The 23,347-nt window shown below is 47.2% G+C and overlaps 2 protein-coding genes across 2 annotated transcripts; one reads left to right on the top strand and one right to left on the bottom strand.

Moving 5' to 3' along the window:
- Positions 1-5,022: 5,022 nt before the first annotated feature.
- Positions 5,023-6,850, bottom strand: LOC135823481 (uncharacterized). The gene is made up of 2 exons (XM_065336327.1): positions 5,582-6,850; positions 5,023-5,352 (listed from the first exon to the last, which is right to left on the bottom strand). The coding sequence occupies exon 1, from the start codon at positions 6,727-6,729 to the stop codon at positions 5,692-5,694; it is 1,038 nt and encodes a 345-aa protein (XP_065192399.1). The 5' UTR covers positions 6,730-6,850; the 3' UTR covers positions 5,023-5,352; positions 5,582-5,691.
- Positions 6,851-20,657: 13,807 nt separating this feature from the next.
- LOC135822864 (P2X purinoceptor 7-like) lies at positions 20,658-22,532 on the top strand. Its single transcript, XM_065335698.1, has 4 exons — positions 20,658-20,957; positions 21,677-21,804; positions 21,948-22,012; positions 22,260-22,532. Exons 1-3 carry the CDS (start codon positions 20,671-20,673, stop codon positions 22,007-22,009), a joined length of 477 nt encoding a protein of 158 aa, XP_065191770.1. The 5' UTR covers positions 20,658-20,670; the 3' UTR covers positions 22,010-22,012; positions 22,260-22,532.
- The last annotated feature ends 815 nt before the right edge of the window (positions 22,533-23,347 follow it).

The following is a 23,347-nucleotide window of genomic DNA, read 5'->3' as shown; positions in this document are numbered from 1 at the left end:
AAAACAGTAATATAAAACAAGGAAGAAGAGCGTGGTACCTAGTGAGAGCGCGTGTAGGAAAGTGCGACATGTACATGTACATGTACATGACAACACAGACACAAACGGCGGGGAAAAGTTGATAATAATTGCGCTACATGCCAGCACAACTCCAGTCTCACACCTCCAGTGAGGTGTGTAGAACCCCGCGACACTCGCAGTAAATAACAGTGATATTGATGCCGGCAGAACGCACAGGTCAGTAATTAGCACAACATCCCATGTTGTATTCAAGTTGTTTTCTTTAAACAATTCTTCATATACATCGAGTTCAGTCGGCAAAGGGTTAAAGCATTCTCCGGAGCCAAATGGATACTTACGAAGTATGTGGCTCCCTTCCCGCGTTAGTTTAGATGCTCAAGTGCTTTATTTTTTGATCATGGTTTCTTGCTTTTACGTATATTGTAGTTGCTGCATCCCCTTTGACTCTTCGAAGAATGCTGACAACCAGATCTGTAGATCGAGAAAAAACAGGACGCACCAACACGATTCCAAGAACGAAACTAGGTTGTCTGACGTAAAAAAAATCTAGACACAATACTGTACTCTGAAAATAGCTTGCCCAGTTCTTGCTGAAAACCCCGGTTGGTCCCAGCAGTCCCAAGGAATGTTGAGTAACATTCCCCATGTGTGCGCCAGCCGATCAACTCCACGAAAACCCCATGTTCTGCTCCTGATTAAAAGACTTGTTTGAAAACATTCACATACATGTACATGGATCATCCTGGGGACCTGTCATTGACGTAGACGCAGTGTGCATGTGATTTCAACACAAACATTGTTTTCATTGGCTTGCTGGGACAGTGAGGGAAACCTACAGGTATCACATCTATACCAGACTTCAGATAATTGTTTCCCAATTTCAGAACCGAAGCATCATGAAGCCCCTAATCACCTTCAGGCGACATAGCATACCATGAAAACTTTAGAGAATCCTGCTTTCGCACGTCCAGGCCAACAGAGCGTGAACTGAGGCATCGTGTGTGTATTATCAGCAGTATTTCCTGCGTCTCCTTCCGCCAGGGCAAGAATTTAAACTAAAGTGTACCGAGATTAGGGACCATCAGTACATGTACATGTACATGTGCAATGTACCATGTGCCATGTACCATGTGCCATGTACCATGTGCCATATGCCATGTACCATGTGCCATGTACCATGTACCATGTGCAATGTACCATGTGCCATGTGCCATTCGAGGAGAACAGTGATCTGGTGATCTCGCTAGCAGCTCACGAAGTGTCAACCAGATGTCAGCTGGCTTTATTTCATTCGGTGTACGCTGTGAGTATTCCAGCCAGAGCCAGAACATTCGGCCATGCTTGAATGACAGCTGAATTGAGGTTTTGGCATCCAAGGTTGTCAAGTTCAATGATGTCCTAGACAACCATCAAATCATTAAAGCATTGTTAACCCTGGTTCACATTCGACGGGTTCACATTCATTCTGTTGGCAACAACAGAATTTGGATGTGGCAACAGTTTCCACTGATCTACTGCTGCCGACACGCCCACTATGCACAACGGCAAATTATGGAAGAGTAAAGGCGCCGAAGGATCAGGCAGTACGGAGAAGAGACAAGCGCAGGAGACGGGAATCGGAAGTCATGGATGAAGATGGTGAGAGTGATGGCAGCGAGAATGAGGAGGAGGGTATCCCGGAGCCTGCCGTTGATCATGCAGTGTTGTTGAGTACTTCAGTACTCGTCAATCTGCTGTATTCAAGCATTTCGTGTCCATTGGCCCTCATGGACCGTGCCTTATGACTCGCTCCGTTCGCTTTTGAAAATCGCCACGACTGCAGCATGTCGTGTAGTACAATCGTAACGTTAAAAGAGAGAAGCAGCTCACCCAATCCGTCTCGGCAGGCCCCCTACGTCCAGTACCATCAGCGTTGCGTCGAATGTGACCTTGGCTATAGTAAAGACGTAGATTTGATTAGGTGAATGTTAAGAAAGAATTTGTTCCCCGAATAGCGCGAAATCCAGTGTGAGGAGCAAACCCTTTCATACAAATCATCGCAGAAGGTGCAACCACTATGTAGAAGGTGAATGTTGCTGTCGTTTCATTCAAGTTGTATTCTTTAAACAATTCTCCGGAGCCAAATGGATACTTAGAAAGAATGTGGCTCCCTTCTCGAGTTAGTTGAGAAGTTCAAGGGCGTCATGGTATTAAGTATATTAGTAGTTGCAGCATCCCCTTTGACCCTTCGAAAAATGCTGACAATCAGATTTGCAGCTGGTGAAAAAACAGGACCCATCAACACAATTCCAAGAACAAAACTAGGTGTTCTGCCGTGACGTATCTACACCCAATACTCTGAAAATAGATTTCCCAGATCTTGCTGAAAACCCCGGATGGTCCCAGCAGTCCCAAAGAACGTTGCATAACATTCCCCACGTGTGCGCCAGCCGATCAACTCCACGAAAATACCATATTCTGCTCCAGGTTAAAAGACTTGTGTGAAACATTCACATACATGCATCATCATCCTGGGGACCTGTCAGTGACGTAGACGCAGTGTGCAAACACAAACGATGTTCTCATTGGCTTGCTAGGACAGTGAGGGATGCCTACAGGTAACACATCTATGCTAGGCTCCAGATAGTTGTTTCCTAATTTCAGAACCGAAGCATCAGGAAGCCACTAATCACCGTCTGGCGGCACAGCATAACATGAAAACCTTAGAGAATCCTGCTTCCGCACATTCAGGCCAACAGAGCGTGAACTGATGCATCGTGTGTGCAATATCAGCAGTGTCTCCTGCGTCTCCTTGCGCCAGGGTAAGAATTCAAACCCCTAGTGTGTGCCGAGATTAGTCCTAACCAGCAAAATGTCTTGTACTTGTGCCATGCACATTAACAGTGCCGGCAACTGAAATCCAACAAAAAAATATTCACATTCTAGCCGTCTCTATTTTGTAGTGTTACAATCCTGTGTTGGGCCTTCGCTATGTGAGCGCACCCCACTCAGGGGTCGGATTTCAGTTGCCAGCATTGTACTATAATTGCTCACCTGGTTTGAGGGAAAAACGTAAGCGGGAAAATATATGTTGGACTCAGTAGAGCGTACAGCGCCTATAATGATGTCCACCCCCTGTATAGAGTCCATTGATCCAAAATCCACTATACACAGTCCAAACTTAGAATCAAGTGTGAGTTCAAAGTTTAAATGAAACGATAAAGTATGGGTTCGGGTGTGATCAAATGCACCCATGTGCTCATAATTCCCAACTCCAATGTTCATGTTCATAGAGAGCGTGTGTGGGCAGGCGTGTGTTTACCGCCATTTTGCCAGGTGTGTCTTTGCCACCTTATTTTATGAACCATAAGTACAGCTGCAGTGGTGTCTTCAACTTCATTCTCCCGAGTTAAGCTCCGTATGAAGACATCCAAGAAGAAGATTGCCTGATGAGTCCAGCGGGGACGAAACGTACGTCGCAATCGAGCTATGTCGTTGCTGTGTCATCTGCTATGTGCCATGCGCTACTTGATGTACCAGCCTGCTATGTCGGATACCGCCAACCATGCATCGACGAGGCGCCAGGCGTGAACTGATGGTGGTGGTGGTGAGAAGGAGAGCTCTGTGCCAGAACTTTGCAGCTTAGAGAGCGTGTGTGGGCAGGCGTGTGTTTACCGCCATATTGCCAGGTGTGTCTTTACCACCATATTTTATCAACCATAAGTACAGCTGCAGTGGTGACTTCAACTTCATTCTCCTGAGATAAGCTCCGTATGAAGAAATCCAAGAAGAAGATTGCCTGATGAGTCCAGCGGGGACGAAACGTACGTCGCAATCGAGCTATGTCGTTGCTGTGTCATCTGCTATGTGCCATGCGCTACTTGATGTACCAGCCTGCTATCTCGGATACCGCCAACCATGCATCGACGAGGCGCCAGGCGCGAACTGATGGTGGTGGTGGTGAGAAGGAGAGCTCTGTGCCAGAACTTTGCAGCTTAGAGAGCGTGTGTGGGCAGGCGTGTGTTTACCGCCATATTGCCAGGTGTGTCTTTACCACCATATTTTATCAACCATAAGTACAGCTGTCTTCAACTTCAATCTGCTAGAAAGAGACTTTTAAACACAAGCAGATACAGAAATAGCAAGAAAGCTAAATCAGTAAACAAAATCTGTTGAAAAGTAAACGCCATCAAATCTGAAATCGAGCCCTTCAGCCACACAATAGCACTGAAGGCAGCGATGTCAAGTGATTAATATTACAATTTGAAACTCGGATGTTGAGCTATAAATAAATGTAGAAAGGAAAAAGACATTATGGATACGAGTTAAGAGTAACTCTCCATCATTGTAACATGATACTTTATACAGTCAGAAAGTGCAGTAATTAGGCACAAAACTGACTGTATAAAGTATCATGTTATAGTGACCATTCGACTCAGCTCCCAAAACTCCACAGGACATGTATTTATTTGAATTAGCTACTTCTAACGGGCAAGAACCCAATAACATTAAAGCAAATGTGATGATGGCTACGGCCATAAGGAGAAAAAGGGTAAGAATTAATATAAACCTCTAACGAGAAGGAGAAAGAGAATGAGAGTTTGAAATGTTTCAGCGTACATGTACAAGAATTGTGTGCGGCGGGGATCAACAGAAATTTTGCTTTTCCACAGTTACAGGGTGTAGGGGATGATCTGCGTCCGGAACTGCTGGGCGTGATGAATAACACGGAGGTTACCAAGAAGTGCATTCGATAGCACTGCACCCCTGCAAACAAAGCGCCCCCGACCTGCTGCAGAACGGGAAACTGGCATACATAATCCCATGGCCGATTGGAGTTGAGCATGGCCAGGTGCGGCGGGAGGGAGCAGGGCTTGCAGTTCTGGACTAGCCAGGGCATATCGACAGCGCCACACAATTTTTACGAGCTTCTGGGCGAATACTTCTGCCACACGGAACACTTCCACGCACTCTAGCAGAGCGCGGCGGAGCACCAGGGGGATTTGACACAAACTATCGGAGTAATAGTAATGCGACTTCCTTTTTGCAGAAAATATTAATGAGCTTTGCCACTTCTTGGATGGATGTATTAATGTTCCGATAATAGTAATAAAAAAACAAGAAAACGCAATGATTGTTTGAGGCTGTGAGATCATGAGTTCATGGTGCCAAAAAGCATCGGAGAAATAAGTCTCTCCTTGGTGTGGATGGAGCAAAAACAAGGACTTAAGGTTGGTGAACATGTGTACAGAGAGTGATGAATGATGGGCAGAAATATACACCATTGTCAAAGGCAAGGGGAGATGTAGACAGAGTTGAAAGAGACCAACGTTACACTATAATGTCATATATGTTAGCTCCGACAGGTCCAACAAGAGAACAACGAGTTACGTAGCGAGCTTCGAGGTTGTTATCGAGAATCAATGAGTCGAGCATCAATGAATCGGGGCAGAGTGAGCAAGAGACAACGCAATATAAAGGGCCTGGGTAGCTATGGCAAACATGGACGCGCAAGTAGCTACCCACGCCAAATGAACTAATGAATTACATGAATTAATATACTGTGGGCCTAACATAATAGATGAAGAGACTCGAAAACGGGCCCAAGGAAGGCACGTCAGCGATATAGTTTTTCAGCACAATCAGGAGTATCGAGGTACATATTTCATAGTAGAATACACGGCCGTTCACTCACACAAACTGGCAAATGTACCCGAAGTGTTCACCGCAATTCCCGTCGTTCCAGGTGAAGCCACCACGAACAACTTGGACGCAGTTCTCAGGGTCGTACACGCCAGCGCCATTGTTCGGCTCGCCAGGGTTCCAGTTAGTAAACGTAAACGGATCACCGGTGATCCATTCAAATGTTCCCTCCGTATTACTGTCATGGGCACCGATCCAGAAGTTGGGGTGAGGGGATCCAGCTGCGGCCGTAAAGTCAGCGTTTTCCTCCGCATTTCGGATCACTGCCAATGTTCCACCGCGGGCCTGGCACGCATCCCTGGCACCGTCCCAGGAAAGATGCTCCTCGCTATAGGCAACGTAGCGCTTGCTAGGGATAATAACTGCCTTGCTTGCCTTAACATTGTTATCGATTCCCGACACTGTCGACACCAGACCTTCGACCAATGACTGCAGGGAGGCGATCGCAGCCATGACCTCATTGTGTAGCAGTTGCGCTGAATCGCCGACGGACGTCATGACGTTTGCAAGACGCGCCTCCTCCTTGGCCTTCGTCTGCCACTTCTCCTCACAGCGCCGTCCAGTGTAGCCAATAGCACACTCGCAAGTGAAGTTCTTGTCAACAGCCTTACACGTGCCCTCGTTCAAACAGGGATTGTCATGGCAACCATCGTAATCTTTGCAGAGAAAGTGAGGCTTCGCAGTGGTAGAGAATGCTGTGCAGCGAGAGTTGGCCGCACAAGGATTATATCCCACGCAAGCAGACAGCCTCTTGGAGTCGCCCACTAACGACGAATAGCAGGCGATGAATCTTTGCCGATCCTCCTCATCGTCGATACCGACAACTCGCAAAGTCAGCGAAATTGCGTCCTTAAGCTCGTCCGGTTCCACGTCGGCCTGGGCAATGCGCTTCGCGTAAGTATGAGCATTGTAGTTGCCTATGCCGGCAGTGGTGAGCATTTGAACAACACAGTCATGCCCACCATGCGGTGAAGCATGTCCACCGATGGTGATGAGCAACAGGGCAAAAAATAGCATGGCAAGCATGGTTACTGTCTGACCAAAAAGTGTTGCACTTTGAACAAGAGAGATCGTTCTCAATTTCCGGTGAAAAGATCTGGGAAATGATCACAGCAAAAGATAAAAATTATCTGGAAACAAGTTACTTTTATACCCTAGGTACACGTATTGAGGTGTTCCGCGTGAGCTCCTGAAAATCAGCCGCAGTTGAAATAACAACGAAGCTACTATCTATGCAGTTGCGGCAGAGTGTGAACGTGGCTTAAAATTTTAAAAGTACGGTATATCAGAAAGACAGAATGACAGTAGCATCAAATCACCCTTTTCAGGTTAGCCGACGTTCAGTAACTCACTGTTCTGGGATGAATTGGAAGAAATTGCGAAACATTGGCCGGGGATATCGCGGGATTGCAATGCATACGGAAGCCAATAGATAGTGGTCGACGCCTGAAACCCGAACATGGGTCTTTTTCTGACGCCTGAATAGGGGCTCAGGGAACTAGATTTTGTGAGCTAATGGCCGATCATCCCACTACGGCATGTGCATGTAGGTTCCCTGAGGCAATTCGGACCTGTCATCAAGTCAGCAAAATGAATGCAAGCACCGCCACACCTGTATGTGACAGAACGCCAAACAAGGGGTTTGGAGAAAACCTGATCGCAACATGAGTTTTGCAAGAGCCAACAAAGCATCACAAATCACACAGAACCCTGCATTATAGTCTGTGTGGGAAGGCCTCTTCTAAGGGCAAAGCAAAGCACAATCATCACCAGTGCTGAAGTGAATACAGTACATGTATGTATACTAAAACGAAAATAAGGATGCGACTTACAATCGAATGTGACTTTAAATCGGCGAATGCGGTATTCGTGGTGCTTGACAAGAGACAGGATAGAAGTGCGGTACAAAATCCGGCTGATTTTGGCGGCATTATCCACCAAACGGTAGCTCGTTAGTCAAATATACATGTACATGTACATGAACAGGTTCAAAACCGATGTAATAGTTATTATTCATAGGTTTGGCCGGGGTAATTGTTTGAAATATTGCACACCTCGAATCCATTGATTCGGAGAGATTGTTTGGTTCCCTCGAGGAGAACAGTGATCTAGCTAGGAGTTCACGAAGTGTCAAGCAGATGTCAGTTGGCTTCAATTCATTCGATGTACTTTGTGGGTCGTCTAGCCAGATCCAGAACATTGGGCCATGCTTGAATGACAGCTGACCTGAGGTTTTGTCATGCACAGTTGTCAAGATCAATGAAGTCGGAGACAACAGTCAAATCTTTGAGGTATTGTTAGTAAAGACAATAGATTTTATTTTATTAGCTGAATGTTAATCTGAACCGTCCACCTTTCCACACTGTGTGCTCGGCCCACATTCACAACACCATACTCCACGGCAAGGAAGTTCGTTGTTGGATAGATGCTCCCACATTGTCGTCGCTTTATTACTGCTTGTTCTTTGTTGTTTCTTCGTGTCATTGCCCGACGTCGTGCTTGGTTCAGTCTAGTTAGACGAGAGACACTACTTCAGGATGAGACACTAGTAAAGCAACTGAACTACACGAGAGGAATAACTGCAAGCTGTAACTGACTGAAACAACGAAAAGAACACAACTCGGTGTAGTCTCCAGTCCAAACAACAAGACGCCGACTCAACTAATTATGCACAGAAACTACAAGCCGCGAAGTCGGTTTCACGCGCGCGCGGGAAACGGCACATGAGACATGCATAACACAACACGATGCACTACTACTACTACATGCATCATGAATAGCATGAATAGCACAAAAGAACAGCCAGGAATAATTATGATTAGACTGGTCCACACAGGAACAATAAATGTATCACCTCTACGCGTGCACACAGCATAACTGACACCAAAGAAGGGCACGTTGATGCGGGCATGCATTGGAATTACCATGAACGTAATGACACCCAAAGGCTAGCGGCAGTGATTTGCCATAACACCATACTTAGACTACTGAAAGAGGTTCACCGTCTACTCATTCCACCCTCCTTGATACAACTACCGGTAAGTATCAACGTTGATACAACAAAATATGAACTATCAGAAAAGAAAACGAAACGTAACGAGCTATAATCTAGCTGTACAGAAACATAAATGGCTGCAGAACTGGACGACTGTTGTACTGTTAGGGCAATTCAATCCATAGTGTCGTCCATAAAAGTCGACTTCAACACCGCCTCCGCAGTACGTGGGACATCTTCTTTTAGCTGCTCAGCAGGCTTCTGAGACACCATTTGTGCTAGGAATGGGGACGAATTCACGCCAAACACCACCCGTTGGTACTGGTAGGCGACTGGCTCCTTTGACGCATCCAAGTCCAGCCACAGAAAACGATGAAATTTCTGATCATCTTCAGACAGCTCGATCTGGAGGTACATCTCTGCTACATCGGCCACGATAGCAACTGGCTTTGCCCTGAATCGCAGCAATATGTGCGGTAGCTCTCTCTGCAGCTTCGGTCCGGGGTGGAGGTAGTCGTTCAGGCTTGCTCCTTTGCATTTGGCTGATGCGTCAAAGACCACCATCACTTTAGTTGTTGTTGCATCTGGTCTGGTGACTGGAAAGTGCGGGAGGTACCAACCACCTGTTGACTCGAGCTTTACTGCAGTCACGTATCCAGCGGTCACATGATGCTGCAGTACACGGCAGTACTCCTTTGCTACTTCTGGTTCCTTGTGGAGGCGTTTCTCTGTCGAGCGCAGTCTCTTCAGTGCCATCTCGTAGCTACCGTTCTCCTCTGGCGGGCTTCTCTTCCAAGGCAGCTTGACGGTGTACCTGCCGTTGCAGTACTTTGTTGCTGCCTCTGCATCTGCAAGAGTTTGTCGGTCATTTGCTGCAAGCGGGCTCTGTCGGCGAGGCTCTTCCACCTCCCACATACGCCGGACCAGCATCTCCAGATTACCGTCATCGACTCTGCTGAAGTGAGTGCGGTGATGATCTGAGCTTCCACTCACAGGTCCAACACAGGTCCAACCTAGCGCGGTTCTCCTCGCCACCGGTTCTCCCTGATCACCCCTCACCTCCTCCAGAGAGTAGTGAAGCTCGGCATTATCCAGGCCAATCAGCATATCAATCTGGCGAGTTGCTGGCTGTTCGAAGGGTATGTCCAGCAGATGATGGTACTGACTTGACTCGACGGTCCAATCGTACGGTTTCAGTGTGCCTGTGACGTGACTAGTTGTGATGGCTGAGAACGGACTGATGAACTTGCCATCTACACTCTCTACCAGCAGATCCACTGGCATTGACTCGAAAGACTCCACTGCTCCGTTGAGGGTGCTGATCGAAACCTGTTTCATGGGTCCCTGCAAGTTGAGCTGGTCCGCTACCTCTGTGTTCACATAACTTTGGGTGCTCCCATCATCCAACAGCGCATTCACCCTGAGGTTGCGGTCACCGTTTCGTAAAACGACCGGCAAGGTTCTCAGTGACAACGGTCTGGCGCCTGCTCCGATGTTAGCAGTGGTTGTGGTTCTGGCTGTCTCACTGGTACGACCCCTTTCCGTGCCATTGCTGGCTCTAGACGTGTCAATGGCTACTGCCCTGTGAAGCAGATAGTTGTGGGTATCGCTGCACTTGTCTACGCCACACTTTCTCTTCCGCTGGCAGTCAGCACCTCGGTGGCCCTTGCCCAGACAGCGATAGCAGAGCCGATGTGTTTTCGCCACTTTCCAACGCTTGTCCACATCCATTTCCTTGAACTCTTTGCATGTCCACACTTGATGGTCCTGGGAGCATACTGGACACGCTGCCGGTGTCGGATTGGGTGACTCTGCTGCATGGAATGAGTGGCCTCGGGCTGCTGGGCGCTCTCGGCCATGTCTATGGCGACCAGGTGCTAGGCCTGCGATGGCTTCATTGGCGGTAATGTGAAAGTCGGCCTCGAGATTGACCCACTCGAGCAACGCTTCCACCCCTTCTGGGCGCTGATGCTCATAGAGCCACCTATGGTATCTTGTCAGCAGGTCTTCTGGCAGCTTCTGCTGGATTCGCGCGTACAGAGTGCCCACCTCTAGCTCCGATTGGCGACCCGCTGCTTTCAAGTTGGTCACGGCTACTTCCAACAAATCTGAGAACTGTTCCAGATCTTGTGCGTTGACTCGATCTCCGTGTAATGGCTTGAATCGTTCCAGTTCATCTAAGTACACCATCACTTGGCGCCGCGTACCTCCGAATTTCCGTTCCAGGCGTTCCATTGCCTTGTGGTATGAGTCCGGGGCGTACCCTAGCCGCTCGATGCATCTTAGCGCTTCTCCCGCTACATACTGTCGTAGCTGCAACAGCTTCAGGGTTGGGCTGATTGGCGCACTGTCCACGCACGCCAGGAACGTGGCCTTCCATAACTCATAGGCACGCTTATCCCCATCAAACACGGGTATTGAAATGCTTCTCATTTTGCTGAAGACGTCTGTGGCTCCAGCTGGTGGTGCAGCAAAACTAGATGGTCTCGATGGAGTTGGTACTGGTAGATCATTGTAGCTGCCGCCATGGCCATGTGCCACACTCTGTGTAGGCCTGAAACTGGCTCTAGGTACAAATGGGACGGCGGCCACAGACTGGTGTAATGTATGGGCTGGTCTCTGGCTACTTCCACTCATGACTGCTGTGTGTACCCTGCTGGAGTGAACAGGGGCTGATTGCCTGGGCAGTACATTGCTATTGGTTGCTTGTACAGCTACAGGTGCGCTGGTGTTGCTGGCCTGACTCAGTGGCACTGTGGGGCCTGCTGCTGCTGCTGCTGGCGCACTGCTACTTGTGCGGGAACTGATGCTATGGCTACTACTGGTACTAGAACTGGAGTGGTGACTGCTCCCTGCACTCACACTGACTGGTGGAGTAGAGCTGGAGCTTGTGGGTGCACCTACAGACGAAGAAAGTGAGGTGATTGCGCTTTTACTTGAGACACTGGCACTGACAGGCCTGTTGGTGCTGAATGTGTTGCTTGCTGCAAATGTGTCTGTGTTGCTTGTGACAGGAGTGAAGTCCGCACTGACGCCACCAGGCGCGGAAGACGGTCTAGCGGACTGTGCAGAACTCGCAGACTGAGCAGTTCCTGACACCCCACCTAATGGGTCGTGAGCAGCGTTGAAGCTTGATGGCATAACAGGGTGGTACTGACTGAACCCTGCGGAATGACGCGCACGAATATGTTGTTGCTCCTCGTACATCTCCACCTGCTGCTCCAGGTGCGCCATTGCTTCTGCCACTTCCTCCAGCTCCGTTATTGCTGCGTCGACTGCTTTGCCTTTTTTCTCGGCTTGAAAACACGTCACCAGTGACTCCAACACCTGATTCACCTCGTTGGCGAACCATTGCACTGCCTCGAATTCGTCTCTCACGGCATCCAAACTCAACTTCTCGTCACGGATCTGCAAAATCAAGCCTCGTCGCCGCGACGTCAAGCGCCGTTTCATTTGAATTTTTGCCACTCTCATGTCTGCAGATGCCGAGGTCACAGCATCGTTGACTTGCTCTTCCTGGCCGTCCGTATTACCAGGCTCAACATAATCGCCAGGCTCAACATAATCGCCAGGCTCAACATAATCGCCAGGCTCAACATAATCGCCAGGCTCAACATAATCGCCAGGCTCAACATCATGGCCAGGCCCAACATCATCGCCTACCGTGACCCTGTTCCGCTCGTGACTGATATCGTCGCTGTGTTCAGACATCTCGCTCCGATGGACTTCCGACTAGGTGAAGATAACCATCCTCTGCTACCATTAGACGAGAGAGGGATCTGACTCACAGAGATAATAACGAATAATCTTTACTTCAGGATGAGACACTAGTAAAGCAACTGAACTACACGAGAGGAATAACTGCAAGCTGTAACTGACTGAAACAACGAAAAGAACACAACTCGGTGTAGTCTCCAGTCCAAACAACAAGACGCCGACTCAACTAATTATGCACAGAAACTACAAGCCGCGAAGTCGGTTTCACGCGCGCGCGGGAAACGGCACATGAGACATGCATAACACAACACGATGCACTACTACTACTACATGCATCATGAATAGCATGAATAGCACAAAAGAACAGCCAGGAATAATTATGATTAGACTGGTCCACACAGGAACAATAAATGTATCACCTCTACGCGTGCACACAGCATAACTGACACCAAAGAAGGGCACGTTGATGCGGGCATGCATTGGAATTACCATGAACGTAATGACACCCAAAGGCTAGCGGCAGTGATTTGCCATAACACCATACTTAGACTACTGAAAGAGGTTCACCGTCTACTCACTAGTCTTTTTGTCTTTCTCCTCCTGCACCCTCGTCAATTGTTGGTATAGTATAAGAATGGAGACACAATCAAGAGTTTGCGTTGCTGTGTGGCGGGGGCCAGGGGGAGACCACTAATTCCATTTCATATCCTCCGATTCAGGGTTTTTTTTAAATTTTCAAATGGCCCAGTGTGTCCCTATTTCTGAGTTCTCAATATACATGCACATTGAGTTCATTCGGCAAAGGATTCCAGATTTCTCCGCATGAGAATGGATGCCTACGGAGAATGTGGATCCCTTCCCGCGTTAGTTGAGAAGTTAAACTGCGTTATTTTCTGAACATGGTTTTACGTTAATGTATATTGCAGTTGCAGCATCGCACGTTGAAAAATGCTGATAAGCAGCAAGTAGCTCGGGAGAACAGGACGGACCGAAACAATTCCAAGAACAAAACTTCATGTACATGTAGGTGTTCTGCCGTGAAGTACCCACACACAATAGTCAGCACTCTGAAAATATCTTCCTCAGTTCTTGCTGAGAACCCCGGTTTGTCCCAGCAATCCCAAGGAATGTTGCGTAATATTCCCCACGCGTGCGCCAGCCGATCAACTCCACGAACATACGATGTTTTGCTCCTGATTATAAGACTTGTGTGAAAACATTCACATACATGTACATGCATCATCATGGGACCTGTCATTGACGTACCCAGTGAGCATGTGATTCAAACACAAACGATGTTCTGATTGGCTTGCTGGGACAGTGAGGGATACTTACATAATTATGCTAGTCTCCAGATAGCTGTTTCGCAACTTCTGAACTGAATGATCAAAAACCCGCTAATCGCCTTCAGGCGGCATAGCATAACATGAAAACCTTAGAGAATCCTGCGTGCGCACGGTCAGGCCAACGGACCGTGAACTGAGAGATCATGTGTGTATTGTCAGCGGTGTCCCCATGCGTCTCCTTGCACCACGGCTGGAATTCAATCCCCCAGTGCACCGAGATTAGTCCTAAGCAGTACATGTACATGTACATTAACTCCAAGTTTTTTATATATTTTTTAAATTCCAAGTACATGTACATGTATTATAATTGTTCACTGGTTTGAGGGAAAGACGCAAACGGAAAATAGAGTATTTCTTCAGAATTCCATTGAAACAAACTGTCGACGGCCTCCTCCGCAGTCATGCGGAAGAGGTTTCGTCGACCTGCCATGACTTCAACTACCCTGCAAAATTCATCGTACACATCCAGAGTGCAAACCACTGACAACAAACTTCAGCGCCTGATTTGACCCACACTTTCCGTTGGGACAAGCGGTTTTTTTACGCGTTTGAAAAGACACATGTTTCAGCCGTTGATTGATTCAAAAATCGCGGCGATCGGACCATGATCGCCTACCTAAAATCCGTGTCGACTGAATCGATCATAATAATAATAATTATAATATGATCGATTCGCGTACACACCGTACATAAAGGGTTAATTTCGGTTAGTCAGCTACTATCATTTTCGTCTTGGGGTAAGACCAGGGGAAGTAGACGTAATAATGATACATGAATGACGACCGCGCTGCTGTGAAAGCCGGCTAACTGAAAGCGGTAGCACGACGCCGTTACCAATACTTTATGTAGTGTTTGTCAGAACTCTCATCGCTGGCATCACACATGCAGTGCTTGGCTGGCCACAAGCTTGAGCTTTCGCGATAGACATTAAAGGTCAATGATGATAATTTTTAAATCCACCCTGGCCATTGTAATTTAAGGCGAGGGACTGGCCATCATTCTACAAGTACAGGAGGGCAGTTTGGTATCAGGATTGTCAATGATTAGAAAAGGCATTATATGAGCCGAGCAGGCAGGCATAGTGGGATGGTCTAATACCATGATTGAGAAACAGAGGGTACCAGGTTCAAGTCCTGCTTGGAAGCGGAAGGATTTTTTCCAGCCGTGCTGCGACCCACAGTTAATTGGGAACTCGTGGCCTGGCACGAGGAAAACATGGATGCAGTGAATGGGATTTTCGGTCTTTGACCACTTGCTGGTGAGCTGATCTACTCACCTCCCACCGCTTTAGGAGCTGCATCTGCGCCTTGATCCTTGAAGGGTGGTGGCGTTCCTACGGATGCGGAAAACCCGGCTTCCAGCCGAGTCTCACGCGAACCGTGAAATTTTTTTTTTTATATGAGCCGAGCCAAGCAAAAAGGTGGCTTAGGCACAACCAACGCATATGGCCGATTGGTTTGCAGGCCTGCCTGCGAATCATGAGGTCCCGAGTTCAAGACCCGCGCTGGTAGCAGGGAGCGTGTAAAAAGACTTTTTACGCGTGTTGAACTGCGCCGACACCCACGGTCAACTGGGTACTCACAGCTCGGAGTGAGAATAACAAGGATGCAATTTAAAGGGTTATGGGCCGTTACACGCCCGATTGGTTGAGAAACTAACCTCCTCTCCCCTGACTCACTTGTGAGGTCTGCATTCGCCACTAAGGTTAACAGGCATAGTGGTGGCCTGCGGATGCGAAGGCTAGTTTGTGTGTTTCTGAACATTCAAGCGATGCCGACGCGGATCCCGCGAATATTATTATTATTAGGCATAATACGAAGTAGTGGTTGCGACTTCGGCGATGATTTGTAAGAAAGGGTTTGCTCCCCACAGAGCACTATAATATACTGGAGAGCACTATATAAGTGGTGCTCTTCAGGCACAATCTTCCTCAGCCTACTCAAGCTGAACTGATGAGGGGTGAATTCCCCGAAACACTGTGTATTGAGCAGGGAGTGGTGCTTTCTTGCAGGTTTGCCGAGTCACAGGTTCGATGGACTTCTCGTGTGCTCTGGATGGCAGTCGTGAGTCAGTCAAGTGTCAAGTAAAGTCGACGGAATAGCGCGAGCTCCGGTGTGGGGAGCAAACCCTTTCTTATTAGGCATAATTTTTGGAAATTTCTTTTTCCATGCCAAAGTGATGTCTACCTATCCAACTTCCATCAGGAAAAGTTTGGTGCCCATCTGAAATGTATATGTGCCATAAATACGTATACATTGCGCACATGTCACAGCATACCTGGTATCAATGACACTAAGGATTTGAAGACCAGCCCAAACTCCCAAAATCATGGGACACCAAGTGGAGACAAAGCTTAGCAGGTGTGGAAGCAATACAAGAAGAACGAGCACTTGTTTTCTAATTAGAAGATCCAAAGAAAGAATAAATAATTGATCTATTTATCTCATGTCATTTCTTCAAACACCACGAATTTTCATATCCTTCAATGATGTTGTGAGTCTGTGACTATATTTTCGCTGGGCTGGGATACATCGCATCTAAGTCTTACCAAGACAGTCCGTTACTCTCTCCGATCACCTATGTCAGCATGAATTAATCCTTTCATGTAGCTCGTAGTGTTGTGCCAGAGATCGAGCTCCATCCGTCCCTTGCACGTACGTGTAGGTCCAGCAGACAGCACATCGCTAAAAAGCGGCACTGATTCCTTGTCCGTCCTAGTCCATGTCATTCTCCTTCCCTGGTGCAGGTAGTGGTGGAAGGCACCACAATAATGCTTACAGGTAGAGTCAATTCGTCGCTTCGTCGTGTGGCACCATTGGCCTTGAAATGAGGAAATTTTGGAATACAGTACGCCACGTCATGAACATTTGAAGGTGCCGAAACAAAGTGAAACATCGCAGCAAGAGCCAACTCACTAGGCAGCTTGTCAGAATGATAGTCGGACGGCTTGTACACGTCTCCCCATAGCTATACTAGCCGCTCTAGTCGTTGCCACGATGAGAAACACGGCCACTATGAATGAGCGAATTTTCCTCGTCAAGTGGCGCACACGGAGACAGAGTGTCATCCTGCTCACCTCCACATTCTCCAGAACGCTCCATTACGATCTCTGGCAGGGGCAAGAAATCCCCACAACGATGAAAGAGGGAACACTGAAGAAGTGTTGCTCAAAAATAAAAGGCCTCTTTCTTCTTCTCCACTTGCAAACTATTTTACTTGAAAGGTTCAAAGGGTGCTCGAAAGTGAATATTTTCGCGACTGCGCTCGAGTAGAATTTTGCCGACTGTGACGTTTTGGTGATTTTCTCGATTTGTTGGCAAAACGCTAAGCCACTTTTTAGCTTGGCGCGGCTCATATTACGGGGCCGAACCTAAATATGAGGTTGGATAAAACAGAGTTCACTGAAAGATGCTAACTATCTGTTTAGCTATTACATGTTTCGATTGTAGGCTGTGTTGGCCCAGGCTGTAGTGCCCCAACCTTGAAGATGTCCTCATTACCCAGTACACTTGTTGTTGCAATATCAAAACACACTATACTTTCCTACTAAATAGAGTTTCCTTCGTCCCCACATCTCAGTTTTACTCCAGCTTACAGTTGTAAACTCGGAAAAGAACTATCTTTTCACCGCCACCCTAACTAGTTTGTGCGTGGCTCCTGTAATTCGGTGCAGGGTTGACGATATCTGATATCCGGCTGATACATGTGCATTTACATCAGGCAGCACAATGCTAGGTTTATTTTATTATTATTATGTTTTACTAAGTACACAATCTACTCGTCAGAAGCGGAGAATACAACAACAGAATATACAATAACAATACACGGATGGTGAGCCAATTAAATTATTGTGAAAAGAAGAAGGACAAAATGTTACGAGTTATGACTAACTGTCCACCAACGTTACCAGATCTTATACAGTCAGATTTTGTCGCACTCGCTGATTTGTATAAGATATGGTTACGTTGGTGGACAGTTAGTCATAACTCGTAACATTTTGTTCTTCTTTTCACAATAACAAAACAGCAGGGACAGTAGGGGCTGCAAAGCAAGCCTATGCTGGTGAGGCAAGCCCACAACACCGACCTATGTTCTCGGCGTTAACGTGGGCTTGCGCACCATAGCCTAAAGGAAGGGGGTGATTTAGTGCGATAAAAGACCAGAGAAGGTGAGGTAGAATGGTTGAGGGGAGAGATAGAGAGAGAGAGAAAGAGAGAGAAATAGAGAGAGAGAGAGAGAAAACAGTTGCTCTCTACGTAAAGAATACATGTAGGCCACGGAAACGGAATACATGAGCATTAACCCAGAAGCACTGATAGAAGGTTTAGGAGAATACATGTACTAGTATGTGAAACGAGAGTTGTGCGGACTAAGGTAAAATGGTTGAAATTCTGACTGTGCTCCACGTCACATCAGAAATACATGATTGTAGACAAATTGTCTCAGGTCCTTTCTGCAAATGGTGCTCGATCTATTTACAAGTGCAGAGGGTACCAAAAAAAGCAGAACAACAGAGACGAGGAAATTTTGTACTTGTAGTTCCTTGGTCCTTTTTCTTTCTACTTCGAAGTATAGACAACAGAGACGACTGTCGTTATCGTCACTCCTCGTTTCGTGTCGAAACACGTCTGATGAGTTTTTTTAAGCATGAAAGTAGGAGTCACGATAGCGACAATCGTCACGATAATGATGTTGGTCTCTGTTGCTCTGCATTGTGACGTCAGAATTACGTACTACTATGCGTATGAAGTACATTCACACAAACTGGCACACGTATGGCCTCTCAAAGTTACATATGGAGTCGTTCCATGTGGGAAAATTGGGCCATACAGCGAGGCAATCTTCGTTTCCTAAATAACTGTTTGGCTCTCCTTCTTCCCAGTTGGTATATGTAAACTCGTCTCCGTTGACCCATTCGAAAGTGCCTTCCGCGTTCAAGTCGTCACCACCGATCCACACGGATGGATGTTGGCTGCCTCCGATTGCATTGATCACGGCTGCGTTTTCATCTGGATTCAGAATTGTGGCAAGTACACCACCTTTTGCCTTGCAACTTGTTTTAGCGTCTTCGTATGAGGCCACTTCGAAATAGGCAACGTATTTCTTGCTTGGAATTACTATAGACTTGGTAGCTTTGATGTTTAAGTCCAGCACTGATATTGCCTCAGTGAAGGGTGTCCAAGCGAGCTGTGAGTGCCGACATGTTATGCAAAACCTGGTCGATGAAGAACTCAGAGTTACGGTTGATGCTGTTGACGGCATTATCTAGACGAGCCAACTCCAGCTCTTTAGTCAGGTACTTCTCCTCACAATGGCGTCCCGCGAAACCTATGGCGCAGTCACACGTGAAAGTAATCCGTGTCCCTCTGCACGTTCCGCCGTTCAGGCAAGGATGTCCCGCGCACACTTCAGCTCGACACACGAAATAGGGAGCTGACGAATGAGTAATGCATGTGGAAAACTCGTCGCATGCATTAAATCCAACGCAGCTGGCCGGTCTCATGCTGTCGTTGACAGACGATGAAAAACAAGAAATGATCATTTTCCTGTCTTTCTTCTCCACGATTCCAATAAGACGGAGTGCCAAGGTCGAAGCAGTTTTGAGGTCGTTGGGGTGGACTCGGAAGCTTGCCATGGCCTTCGAGTACGTTTGCGCCTTTTGCTGGCCAATTCCAGCGGTTCGCAACATATGAGCAACACAGTCCTTTTCTGCTTCAGAAAGGCCAAGGAAGAATGTCAGGCACCAGGCTGTGACAATTAGGACACGAGGCAAATACAACCCCATTTTGTTTTCTTGATAGTTCCAAGGCCTTTTTTGTTTTGAAACAATGCGAAAGAATGCTTCTCGGAAATGCGTTCTTGGAAACGAGCACATGTACTTTTGAAGACATGATCAGTCTCTTTAGTGCGCTTTAAAGCATTCTGAATTATGCAATGTCGACACACATGTAAGCACGGAGAGAAAAACCAAGGCGGCGTGTCAGGCTCTCTCGAGCTGCAAGTATGGCCGTAATCGCTAATGCCAATACATGTACAGTCAGTATCGCCTATAGCGTTGGTGTTTGATTTTGAGCATTTTATCACTATAAGCGATATATTACTATGACCGATACTGCATGCAATGTATGCGAGTGGGGTGTCAAACGACTCAGCGCGCCGTGCACATACGCACTACATACATGTACACTGTCATGTAGCTGGCTGTAGCTCCTGACACAGAAAATCAGCATTTCCTCAAGATGGAGGCATATTTTGGCAACTTGTGCGAGCAAAACTCACCAAACAACACTCACTGGACAAGTTCTTCACGAAGAAGTAACACCCTGTTCTCCTCTAACATCGCTTGATTTTACATCAATCACTATAACCGATGCAAACATAATGTAATATGCTGGTGTGATGGAATCGGGTAGGAAATGCAGTACAGTTCGCGAACAAGAGCCAAACATTCCACCTGTCTCATCGGCTAGCGAACATATCATTAAAGGGGAATTACACCCAAAAATCAAAATTTCAGGGTCCGTAGAGTTTTGGGCGCTGAGTCGGATGGTCAAGGTCCGACTTCGATCAGACCAAGCGTTCATGAGATATATCACTTTCAAATTGTCCTTTCGGGGGACGCGCCATGACGTCATGCGGCCGCGACACACCCCCAAAACGCCCTCCTACGTCATTGAGACTTGAGTGCTTGGGCCGAGATCAGAGCACAAGCTGAATTTGTGTTGGAAAGTATAGTTTGGAGGAGAAGAAGCCTGCAGAATGAGCGATTCCGAGGCATCAGACGACCTGGACTGCTTGGGTGAGCCTGATCTGGAAATGTTTGGTTTCGGGCGAGAGCCAAAATTTTCAGAAATGGAGTTGGCGGCGCAAGCGGAGGCTGATTTTGAAGTGAACGAGGACGAGGCAGAAATGGCTGCAGTAGGTGACGTCTTGTGGCCTCCGTTGAACCGGCTGGGCAACACCGAGTGGTGTGACTGCAGTAAGTGCCGTGCAATGCCAGAACGGCTGGATTGTATCTGCTGCCAGGACGCAGCCATTACTCTGGAGAGAACTCGGGAGCACGGAGTTCGATGTGTTGCAGAGATACCAGACTTCGAGACTGTCGTGCTCCACCAGCAAGTTCTGGCGACCGCTTGGCGAGGGTACTTCGAAATGAAGCAGCAGCCAAAGCAGCTATCTGACGAACCTGACAATAGGTAAGTGTTTGAACAATCTAGGGCTCTACGTACTGTACAAAATCGAATCGTTCTCTTCACGCCCTGAATTGTGAAAAATTTGTGTTCGTACAATAGTCTAGTCCCCTCACCCCATGATCCAGGTACATGAAGTTTGCTACATAGCAGGGCAAGCATTTTCTCCATGCATGTCGTACTTGTGCTGCACGAGTATTTGACATAAGTGCAGGATACCTCCCTTGGCCTTAGCATTGTGGCGATACATTATCACCTCAGGTTGTCATTATACTTGTACAAAATCACATTTGAGAAGTTCCCTCGTATTCCACCTTGCTGTGTATGCACACATACCACCATATTCTTTGCAGTCTAGCAGTGGCAGCAGCATGCAGTGCATGGTATCCGATAATTAGCATGACATCGTCCTGTTCAATACACAAAAAGCTCTCTGTCATTCATGATTGTGAATACAATTTGTGCACATAATTATGCGCTTGCACCCCCCCCCCCCCACACACACACGCGCGTATCTGCACACGCGCGTATCTGCACACGCGCTTGCGTGCACACATGGACAAAAGTGTGTGTGTGTGTGCACAAATGGTCATGCTCCCCCACCTCCCCCGACGCACACTCTCTCTCTCTCTTTCTGGCTCTGATCAGCATCCACACCAAGCAGAACACGACACAAGAGCTGAACATTGTTCGTATGTGAACTATCTTCTGTCCTTGAACTGCAGGTCGCTGCGCTATGCAGCTTATCGACAGTACACGCTGTTCATACATGGGAAACTGGGCAGACATGTCCGTTGTCGGATTCCGTCCTGCGCCGTCAACGTCATACGAGCAAAGTATCCCAATCCTGAAGGTAAATGGATACAAGCACAACATAGAAAATTACCATGCTGCGAACCTTCTGAATAACGACATTCAAAAGGGCAAGATAATAATTATGTTGATATATGCGAGTTGTTGTCATGTGTGCGCTTTCTATTTTATGGATGTTTCTAGGAGAGCCATATCAAGGGTTCAGAGAAGCGGAGGACGAACCGGTGCAATGGCCAGATGACTGACCTGTAAGTAAATATTACTAAATGTTGTATTTGGCTGTTCACTACCCTGACTGCTTACATGTATAATTGAATTCGAACTTCTCCCATTGGCAGAAAATTGTGTACACTATTAGCACATTTTTTGAAGTGACGGATTTGCATGTACTCGTATTTTGTAAATGCTGCATGCTACTTTGCAATAAAAGTACTCAGATACACAAAAGCACATTGAGAAATTACGCACCCTGTGTTTATTCCTTGCCCATCCTAGATCGCAAGCGTTCTACAATGTCAGTCTTCTGTGGAGGTTCTTGTCGTGATATTGGCAAGTGTGGACGCTCAGGCAAGCTGGCAACATCCAAGTTGCGACGTGCAACTTTCACAACATCAGCCATTAGCTGCTCCACGAACTGGTAGCTCTTGCGGTCATACATTTTCTTGGCAACATAATCTCCTTTCTGCCGAGAAAATTGCACCTTGTATCTCTCCTGTCCTGATGCTGTCTTGCTGTGCTGGCGTCCAACATTAGAGTTATGGTCCAGAGCTGCCAACTGAGTTCGAGCGATCATGCCGTCCACAGAGAAGTGTATTCTCTTTGGGACATACTTCGTCATGACGCTGTGATACACCTGCACAAGGGCACACGTATGAAACAAGAAGTGGTTATTTTATTTTTTGGTGGTGGTGGTGGGGGGGGGGGGGGGTGTATTGAGCTACTTACCTACCCTAGTATGTGCACGAAGAAAGTCAGAACCTACATGTATGTGTACTCCATAATAGTACTTTCGTTTTGGGTGCTCGGTTTTCCTACACGTAGAGATGTGTTGCTGGCATGTTGTGGGTGTGTTGTAGTATTGGAATCTCACCTCCAGTAATCCTGTGTGGCAGAATTTAGTCAGCCCTGCCATGTCCTTCAGCAATCTCTTGTCTATCACAATGCCATGTAGCACCTGATACGCTGGAGTTCCTGCACCAAATGATGGCATGTACACACACGCATGCGCACGCACACACACACACACAATGGGAATATCGGTATGAGTTGCAGGAAGGCTTCAGACATTTTAGTATCCCGGTGAGGATAGCCTACCAGGTTCATAGAAATCACATAAGAATCACATAAGAATGAAAATAGGGTTTTCTTGAACCAGCATAGTTATCCAAATTGCGTAGCAAAGAAAATGCAGAACTTGAGCAGAATATGACTGAACCTAACACATGGCGTGCACAAACATTGGCCACTTGCCTGGTTTCAGCCATTTGACTTTTCTCTGCTCTTCGGAGGGCAGAGGATCGTGTGCACACTTGTTGTACAGCAGAGAGAGAGAGAGAGAGAGAGAGAGAGAGAGAGAGATAAGG

This window comes from Sycon ciliatum, chromosome 8, assembly GCF_964019385.1.
Source record: "Sycon ciliatum chromosome 8, ocSycCili1.1, whole genome shotgun sequence".
Classification (NCBI taxonomy): Eukaryota; Metazoa; Porifera; class Calcarea; order Leucosolenida; family Sycettidae; genus Sycon; species Sycon ciliatum.
This window is presented reverse-complemented; position numbering and strand designations above follow the sequence as displayed.